This window comes from Orcinus orca, chromosome 18 (genome assembly GCF_937001465.1).
Source record: "Orcinus orca chromosome 18, mOrcOrc1.1, whole genome shotgun sequence".
NCBI lineage: Eukaryota > Metazoa > Chordata > Mammalia > Artiodactyla > Delphinidae > Orcinus > Orcinus orca.
In genome coordinates this window covers 1100797-1123014 of record NC_064576.1, presented here as the reverse complement: position 1 = coordinate 1123014, position 22218 = coordinate 1100797, and the positions used below count along the sequence as shown (strand labels likewise).

Genomic DNA, 22218 nt, shown 5'->3' with positions numbered 1-22218 from the left:
ATCACCCTGCCTCACGAACGTTAACCACTCCTCGGGTACACTCGCAGCTCTCGCCTCTCCCGCGTATCCCAAGCACGTCTGAACAAACACGCTGAATAACCTGCCTTATCAGGCAGATCTGCTCCGAGGCGCTGACGGGTAACAGTCTGGGGAGTGAGCCTGGGCGCCCCCAGAGCGCAGACTCCCAGCTCAGCGATTCCCCAGAAGGGCAGAGCTCTGGGCAAGTGGGCAGTTTGAGAAACCACGGCCATGGCGGGATTCACTGGACACTTAACAGCTGACATACACCAGCACATGAAAGTAAGGAGCTCCAGGGGAGTCTGTTTGTTTATTATCACTCCCATTCTACAAACCAGGAAACTGGTCTCAGAGAGGTCAAGTCAGCAAAGGCTCAAAGCTGGTGACGGGGTTGTGGCCTTCAGTCTGCCTGGTGCGCAGGCTTCCTGGGCGGGCCCGGCCGGGAGGCCCCGGGGGCGGGGGGTCGCCAACTCTGACATTTCAGCCACAAACCCCTGCTCCCGGCGATGCAAACAAAGTGAGCAGTACACCCATCTCTAGAACACCCTGAAGGCACGACACGCACACGATGCGCTGTGTCCCTTCCAAGTTAACGATCCTCTAACGCAGACTGTAAGGGAATACTCAAAAATAAAACTAATCCAACCGCATCAACTGAGCAATCTGTCTGTCACCACCCCAAGAATAAGCATCTTGAAAAAGTGAACGACTGTACAGATTATATCCAATACAAGACATCCCATAAAGACTCAAACTCATTCAATAAACCTTTGTACTTCAAGGTCATGAAGGACATGAACCACTCAGTAAGGTGACTGAAAACAGCCGACGCGCCCGCCGGCTCCACGAGAGCGACGCAGGGTCGGGCACCGCCCAGCGGAGACACCGACGCAGACGAACGTCTCGACACTTGACTGAGGAACGCTGGCAAGAGACCAGAGCTTCCCGTGAACTCTGCCCTCACTGATTTTGAAAGCTGAGGACAGCGATGGTGCCCGCTCCCTGTAAGAGTCCAGAGCCGCTCAGGACCCCGGCCGGACGCGGCTACGACCACAGCCTCAGTGACATTTCAGCGGCAGAGTCTGCTGCGCTGGGAATCGCTGCGGCAACAGCTCACTGTCTAAGCGCATGAGCCCCACCAGCTCACTGTCTAAGCGGATGAGCCCAAGCCCACCAGCACCAGAACCATACCTCGGCTCCACGCTGCTGCTTCTTCTCCTCGAACTGCAGGCGCCTCTGCAGCTCCTCCAGGGCGGCTCTGTAGATGGCATCTTGAGTGTTCTGAAGCTCGATGATTTGATCAAACACGGCCCTCAGCTGGTTTAAAAGTGCCTGGGGAGAGAGGACAAGTTTTTTCTTTTCATGAACAGAGCCCCCAACACGCTTATTACTAAGTTTTTCAAATAAAATACTGACACTTAGTGAAATTCTCAAGGCGCTCTTTAGCTGTTCATTCATGCATCAGCAGACACTGACTGAACACCCGGTCCTGGCAAATACGCGAATTCTGAATCACCATAGCAACAGCAAGCAGGCAGAGCCCAGGCTCTCACTGAATCACCTCCCATCCTCACTGAGACCTGGCAACCCAAGGTGCTGCCCGACTCCACAGTGTGGAGCGCGCAGCCGCGCCCGCAGCGGGACTGCTCGAGGGTCAGAAAGCGAGGGGAAGGGATGGAAACACTTTTGTTTTCTTTTGGTGGTACATACCAAAACCAGACATGGAGAATATGAGAGAGGAAATTCTTGAAAAAGTATAAAAAACAAATCCTGCAAGGTTTTTTAGAAAAAGGTATCATGCTTTACACCAGGAATGAAAGGATGGTTTTAAACCAAGGGCGACAGTGCGTCTCCCTAATTCACAGGGTTCCTCAGGGCACACACCTACCGCAGGTCATGCATTCTCTCTCTAGTGCGGCACGGAAAGGAGACCACAGCACACAGTCTTGCATGTACACCAAACGATATCCACGCACCATACACATCCTAACCCAAGGCTGTACGGCGAGCACCACGACACCGGCGGAGGGGAAGGGGCAGGGGGCTGAAAGGTAACATGAGAGCCAACACCCACGGGGTCTTTCGTGGACAGCAAGCAGTGCGCTCGGCTCAGAGCTGCCTGTTCCTGGTGGGGCCTCAGCCGTAACACAAAATCAAAACAAAAGCTGGAGACGACTTTTTAACAAGGATTTATTTCCTCTAGTTTGTTTCTTTATTGTAGTCAAATAAAAATTGACTATTTTTGGAGCTGGGGTGACTTACTGCTGTTTACTCCAAGCTAAGAGTGCAACATGTGCTTCTGTTGTCAGCAATCTGTTCAGACAGGGCGGCGATGGAAGTGCCTTCTGTGCTGACACCGGTTTGCGACAATTTACAGTGTAACTCAGGATTTCTCTCAAGAATGCACAAGTAGAAATTACGAAAATGTATACACACACCTGTCACAACCTCCAACTTCAAAATTACGTGTATCAAACAGCCTTGTTTTTCTTACTAAGTGACGTAAGAAAAATACATTTAATTTATGTCAGTAACAGACTGCCTTAATTTGTTTTATATATTGGGTTTCTTAAAAAACAAAAAACCCTCTAGTGATTACTTTAAATAAACCATCAAATTAAAAGTAAAACCCTCAGCAGACGGACCATTTCAGAAAAGATCATTAAGGCCTTCAGCAAACGACTCCTTCCATGAATTTAGCCAGGACCAACTCACACGTAAACATTTACTATCATGAGAAAATCACGTTACAGGCGAAAATATTTTCTCGCTTGGATTCTGTTCATCCCCGTAGACATCTTTAGCAGTGAGCAGCGTGGCCTCTAGCTGTTTACAATGGAACTTCCACATGTGCAAACGGGCAGAGACACCGCCACTGGCAGGTGCGTGTGCTCCTGATTCGCCAGCTTGGGGACAACCCCCAGCCCTTCGCACGTTTTCTAAAAAGCATTAGATCTAACGATCGTAAATCTCCCTGCAAAACACACACACACAAGATGACTTTTAATTGTTTAAAAACAGTAGCAACTCACATGTGCCAGGCACTATGGTGACGGCTTACGAGCAGCACGCAATTTAATTCTCACAAATGTAGGGAAGAGAGAGGGGTGTCGTGCTCTTTCAAAACACGGGAACGCCGGGGTCAAAAGCTGAGAAGTAGGACGGAGCCTTAGGTCCACCTGCCCGCAGTGCCCCGCGCTGTGCGAGTGGACAAGGACATGGTGGCAGCGAACGCCCGCAGCCCATCAGGTCGGGCCCTGGACACTCATCTACCTGGACTGAACATGAGCGTGTCAGCAGGCAGACCCCTGACAGGACCTGCCCACAGCGCCAGCCTGATACAGACGAGGTGCAGTGATCGAGGCTGAAAGCCCTGAGGTGTGCGCTTCCTAAGTTCTCCTTACGCTCCAAGCATTTTAAATTACTCCTGTGCCACTGTTCCAATATATTTATAAAACATTCTATATAGAAGCATCTTTGATCTGAAGCATCTATAAAGAAGCACACATGATCAATAATTCTCTAATAATGAAATCTGGCATATCAAAATACCTGTTTTCCCAGCCATGGATGGCTAACCAGATATACTAAAAAAATCAGACAAGTACAGCTGATTCACTTTGTTATACAGCAGAAACTAACATACCATTGTAAAGCAATTATACTCCAATAAAGATGTTATAAAAAATGATTAAAAACCAGCACTAAGATACAATTTCTCACCTATCTATCACACTGGCAAAAATTTAAAAGTATGACAACATGTTCTGTTGGCGAGGCTGCAGGAAAACGGACTCTCACGCACCTGCTGCTGGGAGTGCAAACGCACACACGCTTCTGGCAAATATCTACTAAAGCGTCTACTAAAAAAGAAATCCGACGAAACAGCGTGTTCCCACAGAAGGACCCCTGCAGCGGGTGGAGGTTTAGTGGGAAGCAGCCCTCTGCAATCCTGAAATGTCTTTAAAGTCGCACATTTAACGTCAAAAATGTACTTGAAATTTTGCTTCCTACTTCACATTTGTCTCAAGTGAAAGCAAAGTGTTCCTTATTTTCCCAGATCTCTGAATAAAATCTAAGCTCCGGGAAGACTTGCCACATGGAACATGCAACTTGCAGCAGGGCCTACAGGAAGGAGTGTCAGCAAACAAGCAGGGGTTTATCCAGACAGCCTGTCCTGACTCTGCCGCCAGAGGCTCCGGAAGGCCTGGCCTCCGTCCATACCCCCTGAACTGAGGGATGGGCTCTGAATGCTTGTTCTCGCACTGCCATCCCTCAGGACGACTCCCCCCTGAGCAGCACGCGAGGACATCGCTGCCACCCCAGGAGGTGGATGGGCGCCACCAGTCTTCAGCCTTTCATGCCCAGTTCAAGGCACGTTCTCACCTGAGCACTACTGCTCCAACCCTGAGGGGAAACATCACACTAACAGCAAGACTGTCCCGGCTATCAGGGCTGTGGCCGCACCAGGGGACGAGCCCAAGGGAAGGACTGGCTGACCGTCTGTTCTCGTCTTACCCTGGAGTCGGCGTCCAGCAGACAGCGGGAGATGACGGTGTCCAGGAAGGCCTCGTGCGCGGCGATGATGTGGTCCAGGTCCTGGGCCTGCTGCACTTTGTTCCAAAGTTCATCCCAAGAGCACTCAAGCACCTGGAAATGACGAGAGCCTGAGGGAGGTGCTGACGCCACGCTGGCGCAGCACCTTCTACGAAGCACAGCACGACGGCCTGAGACAAGATGATCTCAACCAGAATCGAGGGCTGATTTGAACGTACCTCAAATGTAATGTAATACTGCATCTGATGGATGAAATGGACCATCTCGGAAGCCAGAATGTGACAGTGGTGCAGCACCCCAGAGAATTCTGCAAGAGAGCCGGACACCGCCGTCGGACACCAGCACAGCCCGCCCTCCTGGCCACCTGCAAGCTGTCTTCCCCCAAACGCCCTCACTTTCACTCTCGACCCCTAAAGCAGGAACCCGCCTTTCCAGAGTCCATCTCTGTGCTATGTAAACACGTACTTAGCCACCCAATCACGCGGTGACAGATTACTTTACGGAATATAAGGATCTAACAAGAAATGGCATAAAATGAAATAACTGTATTTGAAGAGTAGAGAAATTCTGTTTTATAATGATGCAATATCTTGAATAAATATAAGCTCAATTTTATGGTTTCTTTACAGTCAGTCAGTCTGCCTACTGTGTGTGAGACTTTTACTATTCCCTAGCTATTTGGCGACAAAAATGACATTTCCTTAAGTACCGAATGTGACCTTGTCACCTGAGAGAAGCATGAACTTGGAGGGGGTGGGCAGGGCCCAGACTCCACTCCTGTTCTTTGTGAGATTATAAAACCAGGAAAAGGCTGGAGGGTCACCAGGGAGCAGCATTCTCTGCTTGGACTTTTCATTTTTGTTCAGAGACTCCGCTGGACTATTATGGGATACTACTGTCCCTGAAGGCTCCATTGGGGGAATGACTTTAATATGGGTCAGACTGGACATATTTCTGTTACCGCTCCAAGGGCCTTCAATTAACTACCTGGATAACTCACTTGTCGCTGCATGCGGTTATCTGAGAAATCATTCTTGTCCCTTCCTCAAAGAGTAATGACGGAGCGACGTATAAACAGATGTGAAAAAAACAACAGTGTGCTGTATACTTGAAAAACTACTGCCTTCTACAAGCTGAGGACTAAGAGACACTTGTGGGGATTCTGGCTTGTCTAACAGGCCCTCCTCGGCCAGGGAAGAAACAGCACGGCCACCTCAGAAGATCGGCACAGGCTCCAAAGCCTGCCGTCCCCCGTACCATCAGGAATCTGCAATCCATAATATGGTAAACATTCTTCTGAAAGACAGCTATAAGCTTCCTATTTCATTTGTAAGTCCAGAGTGAAGGATGTACTTTTCCTACTAAAACCATCAGAGGGGCTAAGACTTCTAGTCTAGCACTCAAAGTCTATTTCACTAAAATGACTTTTCAATGTAAAAAGGCGTAAGAACATGCTGTTTTAAGCCATATTCATCTGCATTATGGTTTAGGTAAGCTTCTCAGAGAAGTAACCCCAGTGTGCAACTCCATCTGGGGTTTAACCAGAGCTGGAACGGCGGGCTGTGCCCCACCCCCGACGCCAGGCAGTCCCCCTGGAGAGCCGTCCGTGTACATTCAAACATCCCACAGGCATGCGGGCGCGTGCCAGTCCGATTCTCCAGATCTTTCTCAGTGTGATGGGATTTCTTCGTAGAGCGGCAAAGTTCCATGAAACGGTCTGTGATACGAAATAGTCTAGAAACCCCGAGTGGAAGGGTCTGTTTGTTTACTGTTCTTCATGTCATCACAGACCTCGGGTGGAACTTTCCCGGAAGCCCAGCGTCTCTGAGGCCTCGTCCAGCACAACCTCACCACTTCCGAGGGCACAGCTCTGCCCGCACTCACAGCAAAGGGGGGCAGCCTGTTTCCCAGCCTCGTGAGACGGGTCTGCAGTTTACACTAACCCAGCCTGACATTTTCCCACCATAGAAAGTTTAAGATCGCAGGCAGAACGGTAGGTCTCATCCCGGCTCCCGGCGGATGACGTGAGAACGCTGAGCGCTGCCCGGGGGCCTGGGTCAGTGCAGAGGCAAGAGCACATCTGCGGCCACTTGCCAGCCTCCAGCTCCAGGACCATCTTCCACACATCAGGGAAGAAGTGCGACTCCAGGTTTCACTGCTCTGTGCAGTCTGGGTCTCCTCTAACTATCACCTAGGCTGAAGTCTTTTCCTCCTGCCCAGATCTGTCTTGGGCTGCAGATCCATTTGCCCTTAAAAACATCTCACACAGGTGAGCCTGACCTGGCAGCCCGGCCCCGCTCCTCCCACAGTGCCCGGAAGCAGAGGCCCAGGGGTCCACCCTGGCCACACCTCCCACCCCACGGCTCTCAGCCCCGAGGCTGCAGGCTCCCCGGGCTGCGTAACGCTTGTCATGGTGGGCCAGTCTGCTGGCCTCCAAGCTCAGCCCTCGGGGCGGAGCCTCCCTGGCCCCTGCTGCACTGAAGTCACACCGGCTCACTGGGCCTCGAGGCCCTTGCACCTGGCCCAGCCCCCCTTCTGAACACGCTCTTCTGCCGGCCCCCGGCCCTGCCCCGCTCCCCACTCTTCCCGTCTAAGGCACTCACCTCCAGATGCCAGCCCGGGGGCCCCTCCGTCCTATGACACCAGCTGGTGGGGGTCTCCCTCCCGTACTCCCACAGCACCTGGTCTTCCCCACTTCAAACGACGATCAAAGCGCTCTAAGTGCCTGCTGACACGTCCAGCTTGCCTGCGAGACAAGACGCTTCCTGACCACAGGGACCTTTCTGTCACATCCACCACTGGATACCAAGGACGGGCGGCACCGAGTAGGCCAACCGTTGCCTGCTGAATGAATCGTCTCGACCCTCAGACTTTAAGGGGACAAGCTGCGCCAGCTACGCCTGGACTATTTCACTCACATCCTCTTCCAGAGGCTTCCGCGACCAAAGGCAAATTTGGCAACAATGGTAAAATGAGTGTTATTTTCTTCATAGTCTTCAAGTACTACCAAATGTATTCTCACTCTAGAAAACTGATCTGCTCTCCAGTCTGAAGGGAGCACGGAGGACAGCATCTTTGATGCACCCTCCTCCTAAGAGAAAGCCTCCGAGAGTGAAGGGGCCCGAGGGCACTGCCTCCTGAAAAGGGATCTGGCGAAATAACCCACGGGTAAAGCCTGCCCTCCCTCTACCACCACAGTGCTTCCCTTCCGCACGGGAGAGAGCAAGCGCTCTGAGCCGACGGATTCGGAACTGCTCACTGCCCAGGTAAGGCTCTAACGACTACGAACCCAACTGATACGGAGACTGAATTCACAAGGTATACTTTGGTCCTTTAACTCCTAAAAAATACAGCTTACACCTGAAACAGCCCTTGAATCTCTTTACCCAGAACCTTGAAAATACACTTAAAACATACTTAAAATAGAAGCACTTGTGTTTTTATAATTGAACCACAAATAACCATATAATTCTAAAACTTCCAAAAGCAAAGCAACATTCACCCCGAGGTCCAATAAATACATAAATACAGTACCTCTCCCGCTGGACTAGCGTGGCGGCAGACGGCTTTACAGACACCAAGAATGACCATCTCCCCTCCGGCAGACTTAGGTGTGAGACGTTAGACCTGTCTGCAATCCTCTACTGCCCCTCAAGGCTGCGGGAGGGACTTCAGGGCTTTAAAATACACCAGCAGCTCTCACAGGCTTGACCGTGTGGTTTGGACATCTTTCCCAGAAGCTTCTGCCCAACTGGAGATGCACTGGAAATAGCCTTGAGTGTTGTTAAAAATTACAAAAGTTTCTTTCTAAAAAATACCCTAAAACAATTTATTCACAATTTCAAAATCACCTCCTTCAACTTTTATCTACAGCTGAAGGGATGATATTTAAAAGTGACTTCACCAAATTACCCATGAGATTCATTTCTCAAGGCTATGGAGTCAAAGGAGGTTGGTAAGACCCTGGGTCTTTCCTGTCTCCTGGGTACAAGACCTCTGGTCACCAGTCAGGGCCTCCTGCAGACACCGTCTGGCGTCCTCTGTCTACCAGGCAAGTGTGAGGACACCTGTCCACGTGGGGCTCCCCGAGGGGTACTGGGCTGAGCGCTGCGCAGATTCCATCCTGGCAACCCTTGAAGGCAAGTGCTGCCAGCCAGCCCCCACCCAGACGAGGCCTCTGAGGCAGAAGACTAAGAACCAGCCCGAGGCCACAGCCCAGAATCCGGGCAGAGCGCTAACCACTCAACCTAGCAGTCTGGCAAACAAGAAGAGAACACGTCACAGGCGTGTAATCACTGAGGACTACCTACTCACACACGTGGACAGAAACAACAGACACAAAAAGGAACTTTCAAAGAGAAAAACATCTACTCATCTTTGAGCCACCATTCCACTAAGCCTAGAAGGCCAACTGTAAGATGAATCATTATCATATCAATCACCAAGAAAGGAAAACAAGTCCCGTGCCAGCAGGGGAGCCGACCACTTCCCCTACCTCCTCCCCGTAGGAGGACCAAAACAGAGACTATTTTAACACCATTCTTTGGGGAGGGGAAGCTCCATGCACTCCCTGCCCCCAGGACACAAAGGCTGAGAAAGAGGCAGGAAGCTCATTTACCTGTAGTTCTGTATTTGTCTATTTCATCTGTTAAATGTTATCTGAAATACACATTTAGTTGCCACTAATAGCAACAGTTTTTAGATTAACTGAATCTAACAAAAGAACTTCCATTTCTTTTTAAAGGAAAAAAATCTTTAAACCATTTCAGATCAATAATCTTTTCTGTCTAGCTAAATGGCAAATTTAGCTCTCTTGCTCTAAGCAAATCATTTTCAGGTGTAACTATTTACTCCAAACAACTTATTTTGATGAATATTATTAAAATTATATCTGGGATAATGATCATGGATACTGTGCACATGACCAAACACACACATGCATATGTGAAGGACTCCATGGGCTGCTTTCAGAAGCATTTTCTGGAATCTTCCTGTATTTTTGCCTCAGATTTATGGTTGATGGGAAATTTCTAAATCTGCTGTGTTAAAAAGACTAACTACCTGGTTGATCTCTGTTCATCAAGTTGCCTGGCCGTTAATAACTAAAACACTTCCTTATAAGTTAAAGGTAAGAAGGCTGCACTCCAACAGAAACATGGGCAAAAAAACAATTTCCTGAAAAAACAAACACAAATGACAAAAGAAAGAAAGAGTTTACATTCAAAGATAATTTAAAAAGCATTAAAAGGAATTAAAATGAACTTCCAGGGAATTCCCTGGTGGTCCAGTGGTTAGGACTCCACGCTTCCACTGCAGGGGGCATGGGTTCGATCCCTTGTCAGAGAACTTAGATCTCGCATGCCATGGGGTGTGGCCAAAAAAATTTTTTTAATTCATACAAAACAAATAAATAAAATGAACTTCCATTTTCACCTATCAAATTGACAGTTTGAACATAATCTCCAATGTTAGTCAAAAAAAAAAAAAAAGAAGAAAGAAAACAGCAATACAGACAACTATCAACCAGTGGCAGCTGTGCTTACGGGGATGTAAATTAAATTGGTACAAACTTTTCAGGTACAAACTTTCCTGAAAAGTAATCTGACAATATGTACCAACAGAGTTAAAATATAAATACTAAGAAATAAAAGTATTAGTAAATGTAAAGTAAAACTAAGATTCGTATCTGTTAACCCAGCAATTCCAATTCACCTATTCTAAAGAAACATTCAGAGGCATATAAATATATATTTACACAAAGCTTATGGCATTATTTATATTAGTGGAAAAATAGTAAAAAAAAACCAACAAAAAAACTATATACCCAACCGAAGAGGAAAGATAAAATGATATGTCCACAGGAGGCAATATTATGCTATTAAAAATATGTTAGAAGAAGTTTTAATGACAAGGGAAGAGGCTCAGTGAAAGAAGCTGAAACTGAACACGATACAATAGGATCAAGTTATGTTAAAATTACAGAAAACTGATCAAATAAATGCATTAGTTATCTTCAAGTAGAAAGCAAAACTCATTGCTGACTATTCAAAATAAGAGAAAAGCCAATTTGCATAGACATTGCTGATATCCAAATCAGAAAAACGTATCAGAACCAGCTAATACTTGGATCCGTTACAGAGCTCAGATTTCCCACAGCTAAAAATAATACAGTTGTTGGGCTTCCCTGGTGGCGCAGCGGTTGAGAGTCCGCCTGCCAATGCAGGGGACACGGGTTCGACCCCTGGTCTTGGAAGATCCCAAATGCCGCAGAGCAACTAAGCCGGTGAGCCACAACTACTGAGCCTGCGCGTCTGGAGCCTGTGCTCCGCAACACAAGAGGCCGTGACAGTGAGAGGCCCGCGCACTGCAATGAAGAGTGGTCCCCGCTCGCCGCAACTGGAGAAAGCCCTCGCACAGAAACGAAGACCCAACACAGCCAAAAATAAATAAATTTATATTAAAATAATAATAATAATAATACAGCTGTTTACTTCGAAAGGAGAAGAGTGATACAATGACAAATATCTGCACTGTGCTGAAATGATCTCGATCAGACACTGAGGAAGATGAGACCCCTGTGCTCGCAGGGAAGGGGAGAGGGCAGGCCCAGTGGACACCTGGCAGGCGCACCGACCGTGTGACTTCCGACCGCGTGACTTCCGGGGAGGGCGGCAGAGGCAGAGCCAGGAGCCAGCACCTCCGCCCTCATCGACTAGAAAATGGACGCTGAAGGCATATTTACCGTCCACAACCACGAGAGGCTTTCAAAGAAAACGCCCCCTCTTGATTCCTTCTCAGCTACTTCAGAGGGACCCTACCATTAATCGTCTCGAAGTGAGTCCGGAGGAAGCTCGGCCAGGAGCCTAAGAGCATCACGACCACTCGCCGAGTCCCGCCAGGAAGACAGAAAGCCTGGACGCCAGTAAACCTGTGATTCCGCGTGTTACCACGTGGACAGGTACCCACCAGCCCCCAGCTTCTGGGGTGTCACAGTTCTGGAACTCTGGGAGCTGCCCAGGGAGGAGCCTCGACCTAGTAAACAAGCAGAGCTCATGCAGCCTTTCCGCAAACAACTGCGCCTCTTTTAGGAACTGCTTTCACCAAAGGATTAACAGTATGACCGTGTGGTTCTTCTCTGGAGACATAATTTGTTGAAATACTTTCTCAAACGTTTTGACCAAATCACTTCCAATATAAAGATTTCAAAATTATTCATAATTCAAGTCACTCAATATTTATAACATTAAAATGAACTTGGGGCTTCCCTGGTGGCGCAGTGGTTGAGAGTCCGCCTGCCGACACAGGGGACACGGGTTCGTGCCCCGGTCTGGGAAGATCCCACATGCCGCGGAGCGACTGGGCCCGTGAGCCACGGCCGCTGAGCCTGCGCGTCCGGAGCCTGTGCTCCGCAACGGGAGAGGCCACAACAGTGAGAGGCCCGCGTACCACAAAAAAAACAAAAACAAAAAAAAAACAAAAAAAAAAATGAACTTGACTACATGACATGAGAGTTTTATTATAGCTTTTAACTGTAAAATATTGTAAAATCTTCCCATGTCCTGGTTTATGAACCAAAACAATATTAAAGCAATTCCCAAACAGACTTTAATTAAAACACTTACTGAATTTTAAATGAGCCAGTGATTTATTAAACAGCTTTCTTTCCTTAAAGATTATTTTTTAAAAAAAATTAAAGCACATATATGAACACTACATGATTCTAAAAGAAACTTCAATGTCTAAAAAAACCTAACTTGACTCAATTTCTTTTCCTGATTTGCACTGAAGTCAAGATAAGCATATTACAAATGAGCCTCTTCACAAAAGACAAATCCAAAAGCACAAGAAACCACTTTTCAATTACATTAAGAACACTTTTGTTTTTGCGAAGCTGCTAGAAACCAGGGGCCAGGCGGGGACACGCCCTCTGCCGGGGTTTACCTGGCATATTTCTCAGGAGCTTGGCGTTGCACATGTGCCCCTTCCGGATGTCAGTGAGGATGTACTCCATCCGCTTGGCCCTCCAAAGGAAGTTAAACACTCTCAGGTAGTGGCTCATACACTCTCGAGTGAACACCTGGAAAGAGCAGAACACAGGCTGACAGGATCCTGTGAGGTGAGGGTCCTCCCAGGGCAGGGCTCAGTCTTTTTTTTTTTTCCTTAAACAAAAAGCCAGAGAACACACAACCAACTCTAACGCGTTCTAAGTAGTATGTAAGCAACCATCACAGCACACTTTAGGAAAGCGTCATCACACAGCAACCACGCTAATCGTTTATGTGTCAGAGCACATTCAACGGACCTGATGTACAAAAGTTCAGTGTGGCCGAAATTCCTTACAACTATGACCTGTCTTGAGGGGGGACATTCACATCCCACTGCATTCACACAGGGAAACAGCACCCACAGGACGTGGTCCCTCAGTCCATCACTTACTACAGAATAAAGTTTGGAGGAACATTCAACAAATAACCTCCTGACACCTCATGTAACACCCTGGAGACCAAGGGTAGAAATACATGGATCTTATCCTGCCCACTGTCAAAATGACATCTGTCCTTCCAAATCCTTCTTCACAGAATTTGTAAGAATCTAAAATAATGCTGTGTTATAGAAGACGTAACTATGTAACTAAGATATGTACCCATTCTAATTAAATTCTATACAAAAAATGACAATCTCAAAGAGAATAGAAAGGAAATAGAGATTAATATGGTAAATTAAACAGGCAAAAATCAGGAAATCCATTTGCTTCTAAAATCTGATTCTAAAACCATAAATTTTTAAATAAAACAGCCCTTTTTATCTTTCTAGTAACTTCTGTATCCAACTGCACAGAACTTAATGTGATAGTTAAAAATTATTTCAATTTCTAACGCTAGTCTGATTATCTGCAGCTGTATAATAAAATGGTTACAGGTACAGCCACTCCACTGAGAACATGCCAACCCAGGACATATGCTGACCCTGGGACTGGAGGGCAAAGACTGGACAGGGAGGAGGCCACTCCCTGTGTGAGTCCTGGGCAGACTCCACCAACCAATTACAAGACCTCTTCTCCTTCCAATCCAGCCTCTCCCGTCGGACCATCAACCCACTGGAGTCAGCAAGGAAATTGACACCTATTAGCCACAGGCAGGGATCTATCTTAAATTTCGTTTTAAATACATCTATGATATAAACTTATTTTCTTGACTCTACTAGAGCTTTTAAAAATCTAAAATCTTGAAAATATAACATTGCGTGATCAATTATTTATGCACAAGGTATGCAATGCATAACTTCGATACTCTCGTAAGATGTGCAAAATCATACAATAATTAAGTAACTGTGTATACAGACCATGCTCAGTGTATCTATCACTCCAGGCACCTACATTTTGTGAAATAATCGGTGCAGCTGCCTCACTATGGTATCATTTATTCTACGAAAAAATAACGTGTAATATATGCAATATTAACAAGGTAGATAATATGAAAGTTTCTAACATAAATAATTTGTTAAAATATCCTGTTTTGTACATTATAATTACTTAAAACTATTTATGGCGTACATCTAAGGAGAAAAAACTAATTTGAATATGACCAAAAATTAAGTCTGAGCGCAGCTGTCTATTGAAGATGTCGTAGCTTTGATCTGGTAAAGTTTAAACAATGGGAGTTTGCGTGTGAAAAGCCTGCCCCAGCAGCTACCGCCTCACAGGAGACAGGCAGAGCCCCCTGCAGAGCAAAGCTGTCAGCCCAGAGGGAATGCACGAGAGCCGGCTTCCGTGCAGGCTCTGCAGCAGGAGATGGGCGCACACCACCCCTGGAGAGGAAGGACAGCCATGGACAGCCAACTCTGCAGAGACCGCTAGGGAGACACAGTAGAGCCAAAATACTTCTTAACAAAATATTCTCCCAAGAATTAGAAGAAATGCATGTCCTTCTTCAATATTTCAGATATGAAAATGACTGAGATAAGTTCAAAGAGATACCTTGGTCAAGGAGAGTTCACTCAAGTCTGAATAAAGAAAAACTGAGCACTAAAGAGGGCATTTTAATTGCGGACACACAAGAGAGCTGTGCTGGTCAATCCTTTATGACCTGGGAACCATTCAAGGAAACAGAACTTTTCTTTAAACACAGTGGAAGAGTGCCGTGAACAACTGCGCAGCTATTTTCTCATCAGCTCAAATGGATACTAAATATCAAATTTTATCCAAGTAGTAAAAATACAACGCCACTAAAATACTTTATAGTTCCCTTCAAATTATCCTAAATTAGTCACTACAGTCTAAGAATAATGGAACAAAATGAATAACCCATTTGTTAAGTACTTGCTGAAACCTATGATAAGAACAAATAATATTAAGAATTCTTAAAATAATCCAGCACTTCAGCACTCATCAGTGACTGGTGCACACACACATGCACACGCACACACACACGACTCTGGCTCGAGCATTCATTCAATGGACGCATCGGGGATGCGAGCAAGCACTTCACGCGGAGCTCTAGAGAGAAACCGACTCTGAAGCAACAGGGACGTGCAGCCACCCAAACAGCTACGACGGCGCCCAGCGGGATCTTACGGTTGCAATGGGCCCATCGACGTGGTAATCCAGGCTGAAGACGTCCCAGCCGGTGTCACCTGGAGAGACCTGAGAGCAAAAACAAACACACAACTGCAGGGCTTCCCACCACTGTGAAGCTGTCGAGTCCTCAAAGGAAAGGCATTAAAATAAAGCCCAATTTTTAAAAACCACTCAGCAGTTCTGAGCGTGAGCTGCCTGAGAGCAGAGGAGGGCATCTTTTTTCCACTCCTGTACCCTCAGCATCTAGACAGACAGGCGCATACGAGGTGCCCTGCAAATATTCTGGGATAAAGAGCGTATTTTTAATGAAATTGTAAAATCAGTTTTAACATTCATCAGCATTTTCTTAAATGACAAAAACCCACTGCCTTTTGTGTCCCTAATCCATAAAAGTAAACATTTTTTAAAAACCCACAGGTTCTGCTAATGGTCCTTCATCATAAGTAAGCAAACAGTGTATTATGTTTATGAAATACTCATTCCCCTAAAAAAGCCATCTTCTCTCAACTAAAACTAAACACCTCTGTTTGTGATCAATGCTACTGCGATCTGTCACCTCTGTGCCCGGTGTCGTCACCAGCAGCAACAGCGGAGGTGACTAAGCACCCACGTGGCCAGGCCCCAGGACAGAGCTGCACGTCCCCTGCCCGCAGCCCTGGCGGCCCTCTGTCAGGAGAACACAGAGGTGCAGGGACCTGTCTGAGGCCACACCACGCCAGGCCACCGGACAGGGATTCCGACGCACGGTGGCCAGCTCCCCCCCACCAGAGCGGAGCAGCGTGGAGCAGCGAAGAGAAGAGACGAGACGAGACGAGACGAGACGAGAAGAGAAGAGAAGTGAAGAGAAGAGAAGAGAAGAGAAGAGAAGAGAAGAGAAGAGAAGAGAAGAGAAGAGAAGAGATAGCAGAGCAGAGAAGAGCAGAGAAGAGCAGAGAAAAGCAGAGAAGAGAAGAGAGCCGAGGGGCCTCAGGCCACACGGAGGGCGCCAGCGAAGAGCCCCGGTGGGACCAGAGCTGCGGTACCTCCAGCAGCCTCACATCCAGTCTTCTGAGGGCCTCAGGGCTGTCAAACTGGGCGTTGGTGGCTCTGACAGCTGTTTCAAGAATTCCAGTCAGGTTGTGTTGGTACAAAGTCGTAGCCGGACGGACAAGCTCTGGTCTTAACAGAGTTTGGTAAAAGCAAAAGAGGATGTTACTTGGATTCTCAGTGTGCTTCCTGAAAACTTCAGATTATAGAGTTCAAATGACAAAACCTAACAGGACAAATGGAACCGATACAACACGGCAACAAAATGACTATGAAATCTGAATGCTACAGAATTAACTATAAATAAGATTTCATCAAGTATTTTGGGGAGCAAAACACTTCTTTAAAATTAATTTTGGTTCAGCTTAAAATTGAAAATCCTTAAGTGAGCCACGCATGTTAAAAAATACAGTTTTCAAACTTAAGCCTGGCCTACAGTAGCATGAACTACTGTAACTTCCTGTACAGATCCAATGGGCAGAAAGGACTAGATTAAATCAAAACAATTGGCTGTGTGGACACCATGATTCTAAAGGCTAAGAACTACTGTATTACCAGCAAACACTTAAGGGTTACTGACATCTGCATTCCTAAATATGAAACTGACATCTGCGTTCCTAAATATGAAGCTAACATTTCCGAGATCCGCCCCAGGTGAGCACAGGGTGAAAAAGGACCAACAACGTCAGTGTCGCTCAAATAAATCTGAGGCAAGCTAGAGACTGATGACATTCCCCTTTTAAAACCGGAAACTTAAAACAGGGCTTTGAGAAGAAATAAATTTTTCATTTACTATCAAGGATGAGACACTCTAATTATTAAAACGCAGCATAAGGCAAACACGGGTAAGTCAGCTAAATGATGCGATCTGCAACACGGCCATGGCCTCTAAACGTTCATGAAACACCTGCTCTCCTCCACCCCAAACCTGCACACTTGGCCCCCACCCCCTGGGCCACTGAAAGAACATCTCCCCCTAAAAACTCATCTCCACCCACTCCCCACAGGTGCTGCCCTGGGACCAGTACCTAAGTCACCAGTGACCCCCTTCCTTACAGAGAGCAGAAAGGCTCCTTCAGGAAGTATAACCACCAAAAATTCATGTTCAGCAGATCATCAACTCTTTCATGAGCTAATACCTCAAACAAGGTTACCCCTGAGCCTGCTTGCTATGTGTGCCCCCAAAACTCAATCATCTTTCGTACTGAAGACGGCCTTCTGGTTAGAGGTGGAACTACAGAGTTTCCGTGGCTGAAGCAGCTTCTCAAGTGCAGTCCCCATGCCGGCAGCTTCCCCTCGGCCGGGACCCTCTTAGGGACGCACCGTCCTGGCTCCAGCCCAGAGCCACGGAGCCGGGCTCTGCGGGCAGGCCCGGCCATCCAGTCCAACAATCCCTGGAGGGGATTCCGACACACATGGAGTCTGGGGACCAAAGGCCTGAGACACTGCTGGACTCACACAGGCATGACTGAAGTGTCCCAAAGGCAGTGCCAAGAAGCCACATGTCCAGTCCTAGGCGCCCGAGTCCACGCTGTGCCCACCCTCGGCTGCCCGGGGCCCGGCTGTCTGCTACAGAGCTGGCCCTCCTGTCTCTATGGCAGGAAGGAGGGACACACACTTCCTTCTAGAAGGGACGGTGCCAGGAGGAACGTCATGGAACTAAATGGAAGGAGCAGTTGTATTTGCTCCATGAAGTTGTTTTGTTTTTTGTTTTTTTTAGCAAGAAATAATGTAAACTAAAAACATGGAAGAAAAAGTTCCATCTTAAAACATACATTTTATTTCTCAGACTACTCTCAAACTGAAGCTAGGCTAACCGACCACACCACGCACCCCTCATACCCCTGCTGGTCGGTGCCAGCGCTCAAGAGGCGCACGAGCCCCGCGGGCGGAGCGCAGGACAAGCAGAGCTAAAGGGACATCGGCTTGATGACGCGACAATTTTCTCTCCTCGATTTCATCTTCCCAACGTTCTGTGAGAATTCAACACATTTCCTCTAATGTCGCTTGCTCTTTTAAAGAGAAACTGTAAAGCTCTTTATCGTGCTGAAATCTACTGCACGTCTACAAAAAGAACCCTCAAGAGCCTTCTTACTTGAGCAAATCCATTAAGTGCCTGATGAAGTCTCCTTGACCGAGCAGCAAGTACCGCCGCATGGCCTGCATGTGGTCCAGCAGGCTGTACTTCTTATTCAGAACATCCAGTAGGTACTTGCTGGTCTCAAAATAAGCCGCGTCAATTTTCCCCTGAAATGCATTTTCCAAATCTGTGAAAAAATCTGCAGCTGTAAAGAACAAAAGGGAAGAGTGCACAAACGTACATAATCTGCATCTTACGAGGAGGAATGAGACTCACACACACAGAGTCGCTACACCCGCTCACAGCTTCGCTGACAGCCGAGGGCGTGGTCAGGAGGGCTTGTTTGTGCTTCAGAATAACGGGCCCATTAAGAAAAACCTATTTTAGTACTGCTGCTATTCTAGTTATACATTACTGCGGAGAAACTAAGGTGTCCACAGTGAGGAAAACGTAGTTTTCTGTAGAAGCGGAGGTCTGACGGTGCAGTAATGTGAGGACGCCAGGCGCCGAGCTGACCACGGTCATATTGCGGGGATGGGGGAGGGGGGGGCAACATACATTTCTGTTGATCTACGTCATTTTAAAAATGTCGATATCTCCCCCCGGAAGTGTTCTTACTGTACCAGTGTTGGATTCATGAAGGGTTTTCACGCCAAAGAAAAGGTCAGATGCCAACCAACGGCAGCCAAAGCGCCTGCCAGAAGACACGCGACCCAGAGCCTGCTGGCCAGTCTCTGGTCCATATGTTCCCACAGGAGAACATTTACCCTTAACTCTCTCGGCTCACTTTTAAATTTCCAAAATTTTTCACATAGGAGAAATATAAATGTGACTTTTCCCACTGCTTTTTGTATCATTACCAGCAGTCCTCCCGAGTCCGCATCTCCCATCCTCCCAGCGGTACTGACAGCCAAACAACCTTCCTCCACAGAGGGTAGCAGTGGAGGGGGCAGGAGTCGCCGACTGCGGCCCAGCGGTCTCCTGCACACCCGCCACGTGCTGGGCGCTGGGCGCTCGGCGGTGCTGGCCTCCCCCGCGGGTCTCCACAGCAGGCAGGGCACGGCACTCGTCCTCCCTAAGTGCTATCTTCTCCGGCCACTAGGGAAGCGTCGAAAGGCATCAAAACAACTCTTCACCTGGCTCTTCCTCCTTCTGCTACCTCTTCAGCACAGGTGTTTCCAAAAATTCTGTACGGGGACCTCCATATTCTAAGAACTAACCTGGCATCTCTGAATCCCTAAAAAGTTTACGCAGAATAGCGCGTGTCAAACACACCTGAGACGGGGAGCCAGAGGGGTGAGAGGGAGACGTGTGTGGCCTGCGGCTGCAGCCGCCGCCTCGCTCTGGAGCCCTGGGGCCCTGGCCTTAACCGCATGGCGACACAGCTGCAACCACATCTCCCGTCAGCCCTGACCTTGCTCTGGATTTTCAGTACAACTCCAGCACATTCTGGAATCTCCCCTAGCGAGTCCTCTCAGATGCTGAAAATCAAGCTGGGCCCAAAGGAACACAAGAAGGTGCTCAGCATCACTAATCATCAGGGAAATGCGAATCAAAACCACAGTGAGACGCCACCTCAGGCCTCGCAGAAGGGCCACCATCGAAACGTCAAGAAATCACAAGTGCTGATGGGGGCGTGGAGAGAAGGGAGCCCCAGTGCAGCCACTGTGGAGAACAGTACGGCGGTTCCCCAAAAAATTAAGAACAGAACTACCACACGACCCAGCAATTCACATCCAAAAATGAAATGAAGTCAGGATCTCAAAGGAATGTCTGCACTCCGTGTTCACTGCAGCATTACTGACAAAAGCCAAGACATGGCAACCACCAAAGTGTCCACGGACATATGAATGGATAAAGAAGATACAGTGTACATATCCAATGGAACATAATTCAGCCTGAAAAAAGAAGGTACTTCAGCCATTGGTGACAACGTGGATGGACCTGGATGACATCATGCTGAGTGAAGTAAGCCAGACAGAGAAAAGAAATACTGTATGATCTCACTCACGTGTGGAATCTAAAATAGTCAAACTCATAGAATCAGAGCGTAGAATGGTGGCTGCCAGGGACGGTGGAGAGGGGGAAACAGGACGGTGAAGGTCCAAGGGTACCGAGTTTTGATTATACAAGATGCATAAGCTCTGGAGACCTGTATACACCAAACGGCACAGTGCCTACAGCTAGCAGTACTGCACTCTGTACTTCAAGCACGTTATCTGCACACCTCATTTCATGTATCACTTTCTACCATTTACTACTTATTATTTCACTTTTTTGTACGTTTAATCGCCATTCCTAGATCACAGTTCATGAAAAGCATCATCATGGTGAATTCATACCACCTCCCCTACAGCTACCACAATGCCCCACACAAAATAAACTTGAATGAGTCAAGACAACAGTATAAGGAACAAATGTAGCCAAGACCCGACAGCTGTCCGTGTAAGTCAGCCACACAGAGAATACATGAAATTACTGAGGATGGGGCAGGCAGCAAATGGGGGAAATGGCAGAGAGGACAGTAGTAAATGAGGGAAAACCACAGAATGGTTAACACAGTGCGGCATTCTGAATACATAAACGCTGGGAATCCACGCTGATTTCTGAACAAGTCTCTGAGTTCATTAGCAAGTGTTTCCTTTATTTCCTTACTTTGGCATACTGTCACTGCATCATAAAAAAAGTAACACAAGTTACCAAGGAGAGTAAAATAGCTACACCTAGTTATTGTTTAACTGTATAAGAAAGGAAATTCAAAATTTACACAGTAATAGATATTTTGTATGTATCACACTGTGTATTAAGGTATCCTGGATAATAATTCAGAAAATCTGTCAGTCCTATTGAACGAAACATACTTCCAGCAATATATAGCACTGTCACCAGCACCATCACCAACGTCACCCCGACATGACCACTATCACCACCACCACCACCACCACCATCACCACCATCGTGCCATCACATCATCACCACCATCCCTATCACCACCATCATCGTCATCATACCGTCCTGGGGTGATTCTGCAGACTTGGTCACAGCTATCATCTTTGTAGTGGGCGTCTGGTCATGACAAACCTGGTGCAGGAAATTTATTGATTTTCCTATCAAAAGGACCTAAAAAAAAGGAAAATATTCTAGTTACCTTTATTCAAAATTAAAACGATCAAACATCCAAGCACTACAAATATTCATAAGCAACAAATTATTCTATTGATTAAAAACTAAATAAGAACATCTGGGATAGTATCAAGTGAATTCCAGGAACTGAAAAAATTGTTATTAACAAACACATATTAATGCGTTGAGGCAGTCAATTAACATATACTTCACCTCAAGAATGTAAATCCTAACATGCCACAAAACTGTGTGTAACTGAAGACTGGTTTTGTCACCGGATGCAGGTAAATACAGCATTAGCACATCACAGTCACAGCAGTCCCACCCTACCTTCCTGGACTGGTCCATCGTCATGAAGGATGGGATCATTGATTTCCTCAGGGTGTACTTGTCGTGCCACAGCCGGTCTGTCTTCACTGTTGGATCTGATGCTACGAAAAACTGAAAGGAAAGAGGCAGTGAAACATTAAAAAGTGATATTTATGGCGAAATATTAGCTAACAGCAACATCAAGAAATAAGTAATTCTAGGAAGCAAAATTCTCCAGATATTGGGAGGCTTACCATTTATACAATAAATCTTATTTTAAGAGGCATTTTGATAGATCTCTCTAAATGGAATCACTTATTCCCCACTTTTTAAAACCAAAATATAGTGAAAATAAGATAAATTGTAAATATAGTATCAATCACAGCCTCTGCTGTGTACATCATGGATCTGAGTGCGAGGCCTGCCTAATCCACACGGACTCTTCCCACCACCTTAGGAAAGGCACACAAGCCTCTGGGGCTGTTTGAATATTCAATTCAAGCCAATTCAGAGTCTTCCTCTCCTCCTT

General features: G+C 47.0%; 1 protein-coding gene across 4 annotated transcripts in view; it reads right to left on the bottom strand.

Annotated features, from left to right (window-relative positions):
- The window catches only part of TUBGCP3 (tubulin gamma complex associated protein 3), a 60657-nt gene that overhangs the window by 6177 nt on the left and 32262 nt on the right, over positions 1 to 22218 (bottom strand). For 3 of the 4 annotated variants that reach the window (XM_004273596.4, XM_033435023.2, XM_033435026.2), the window contains 9 exons: positions 21711 to 21821; positions 21269 to 21377; positions 18273 to 18462; positions 16174 to 16309; positions 15149 to 15217; positions 12517 to 12652; positions 4794 to 4882; positions 4537 to 4668; positions 1210 to 1350 (listed from right to left, as the gene is read on the bottom strand). In XM_004273596.4, the coding sequence (XP_004273644.1) occupies positions 1210 to 1350; positions 4537 to 4668; positions 4794 to 4882; positions 12517 to 12652; positions 15149 to 15217; positions 16174 to 16309; positions 18273 to 18462; positions 21269 to 21377; positions 21711 to 21821 (1113 nt within the window). The remainder of the gene's footprint in view (positions 1 to 1209; positions 1351 to 4536; positions 4669 to 4793; positions 4883 to 12516; positions 12653 to 15148; positions 15218 to 16173; positions 16310 to 18272; positions 18463 to 21268; positions 21378 to 21710; positions 21822 to 22218) is intronic. The other variant, XM_033435022.2, reaches the window with a different exon arrangement.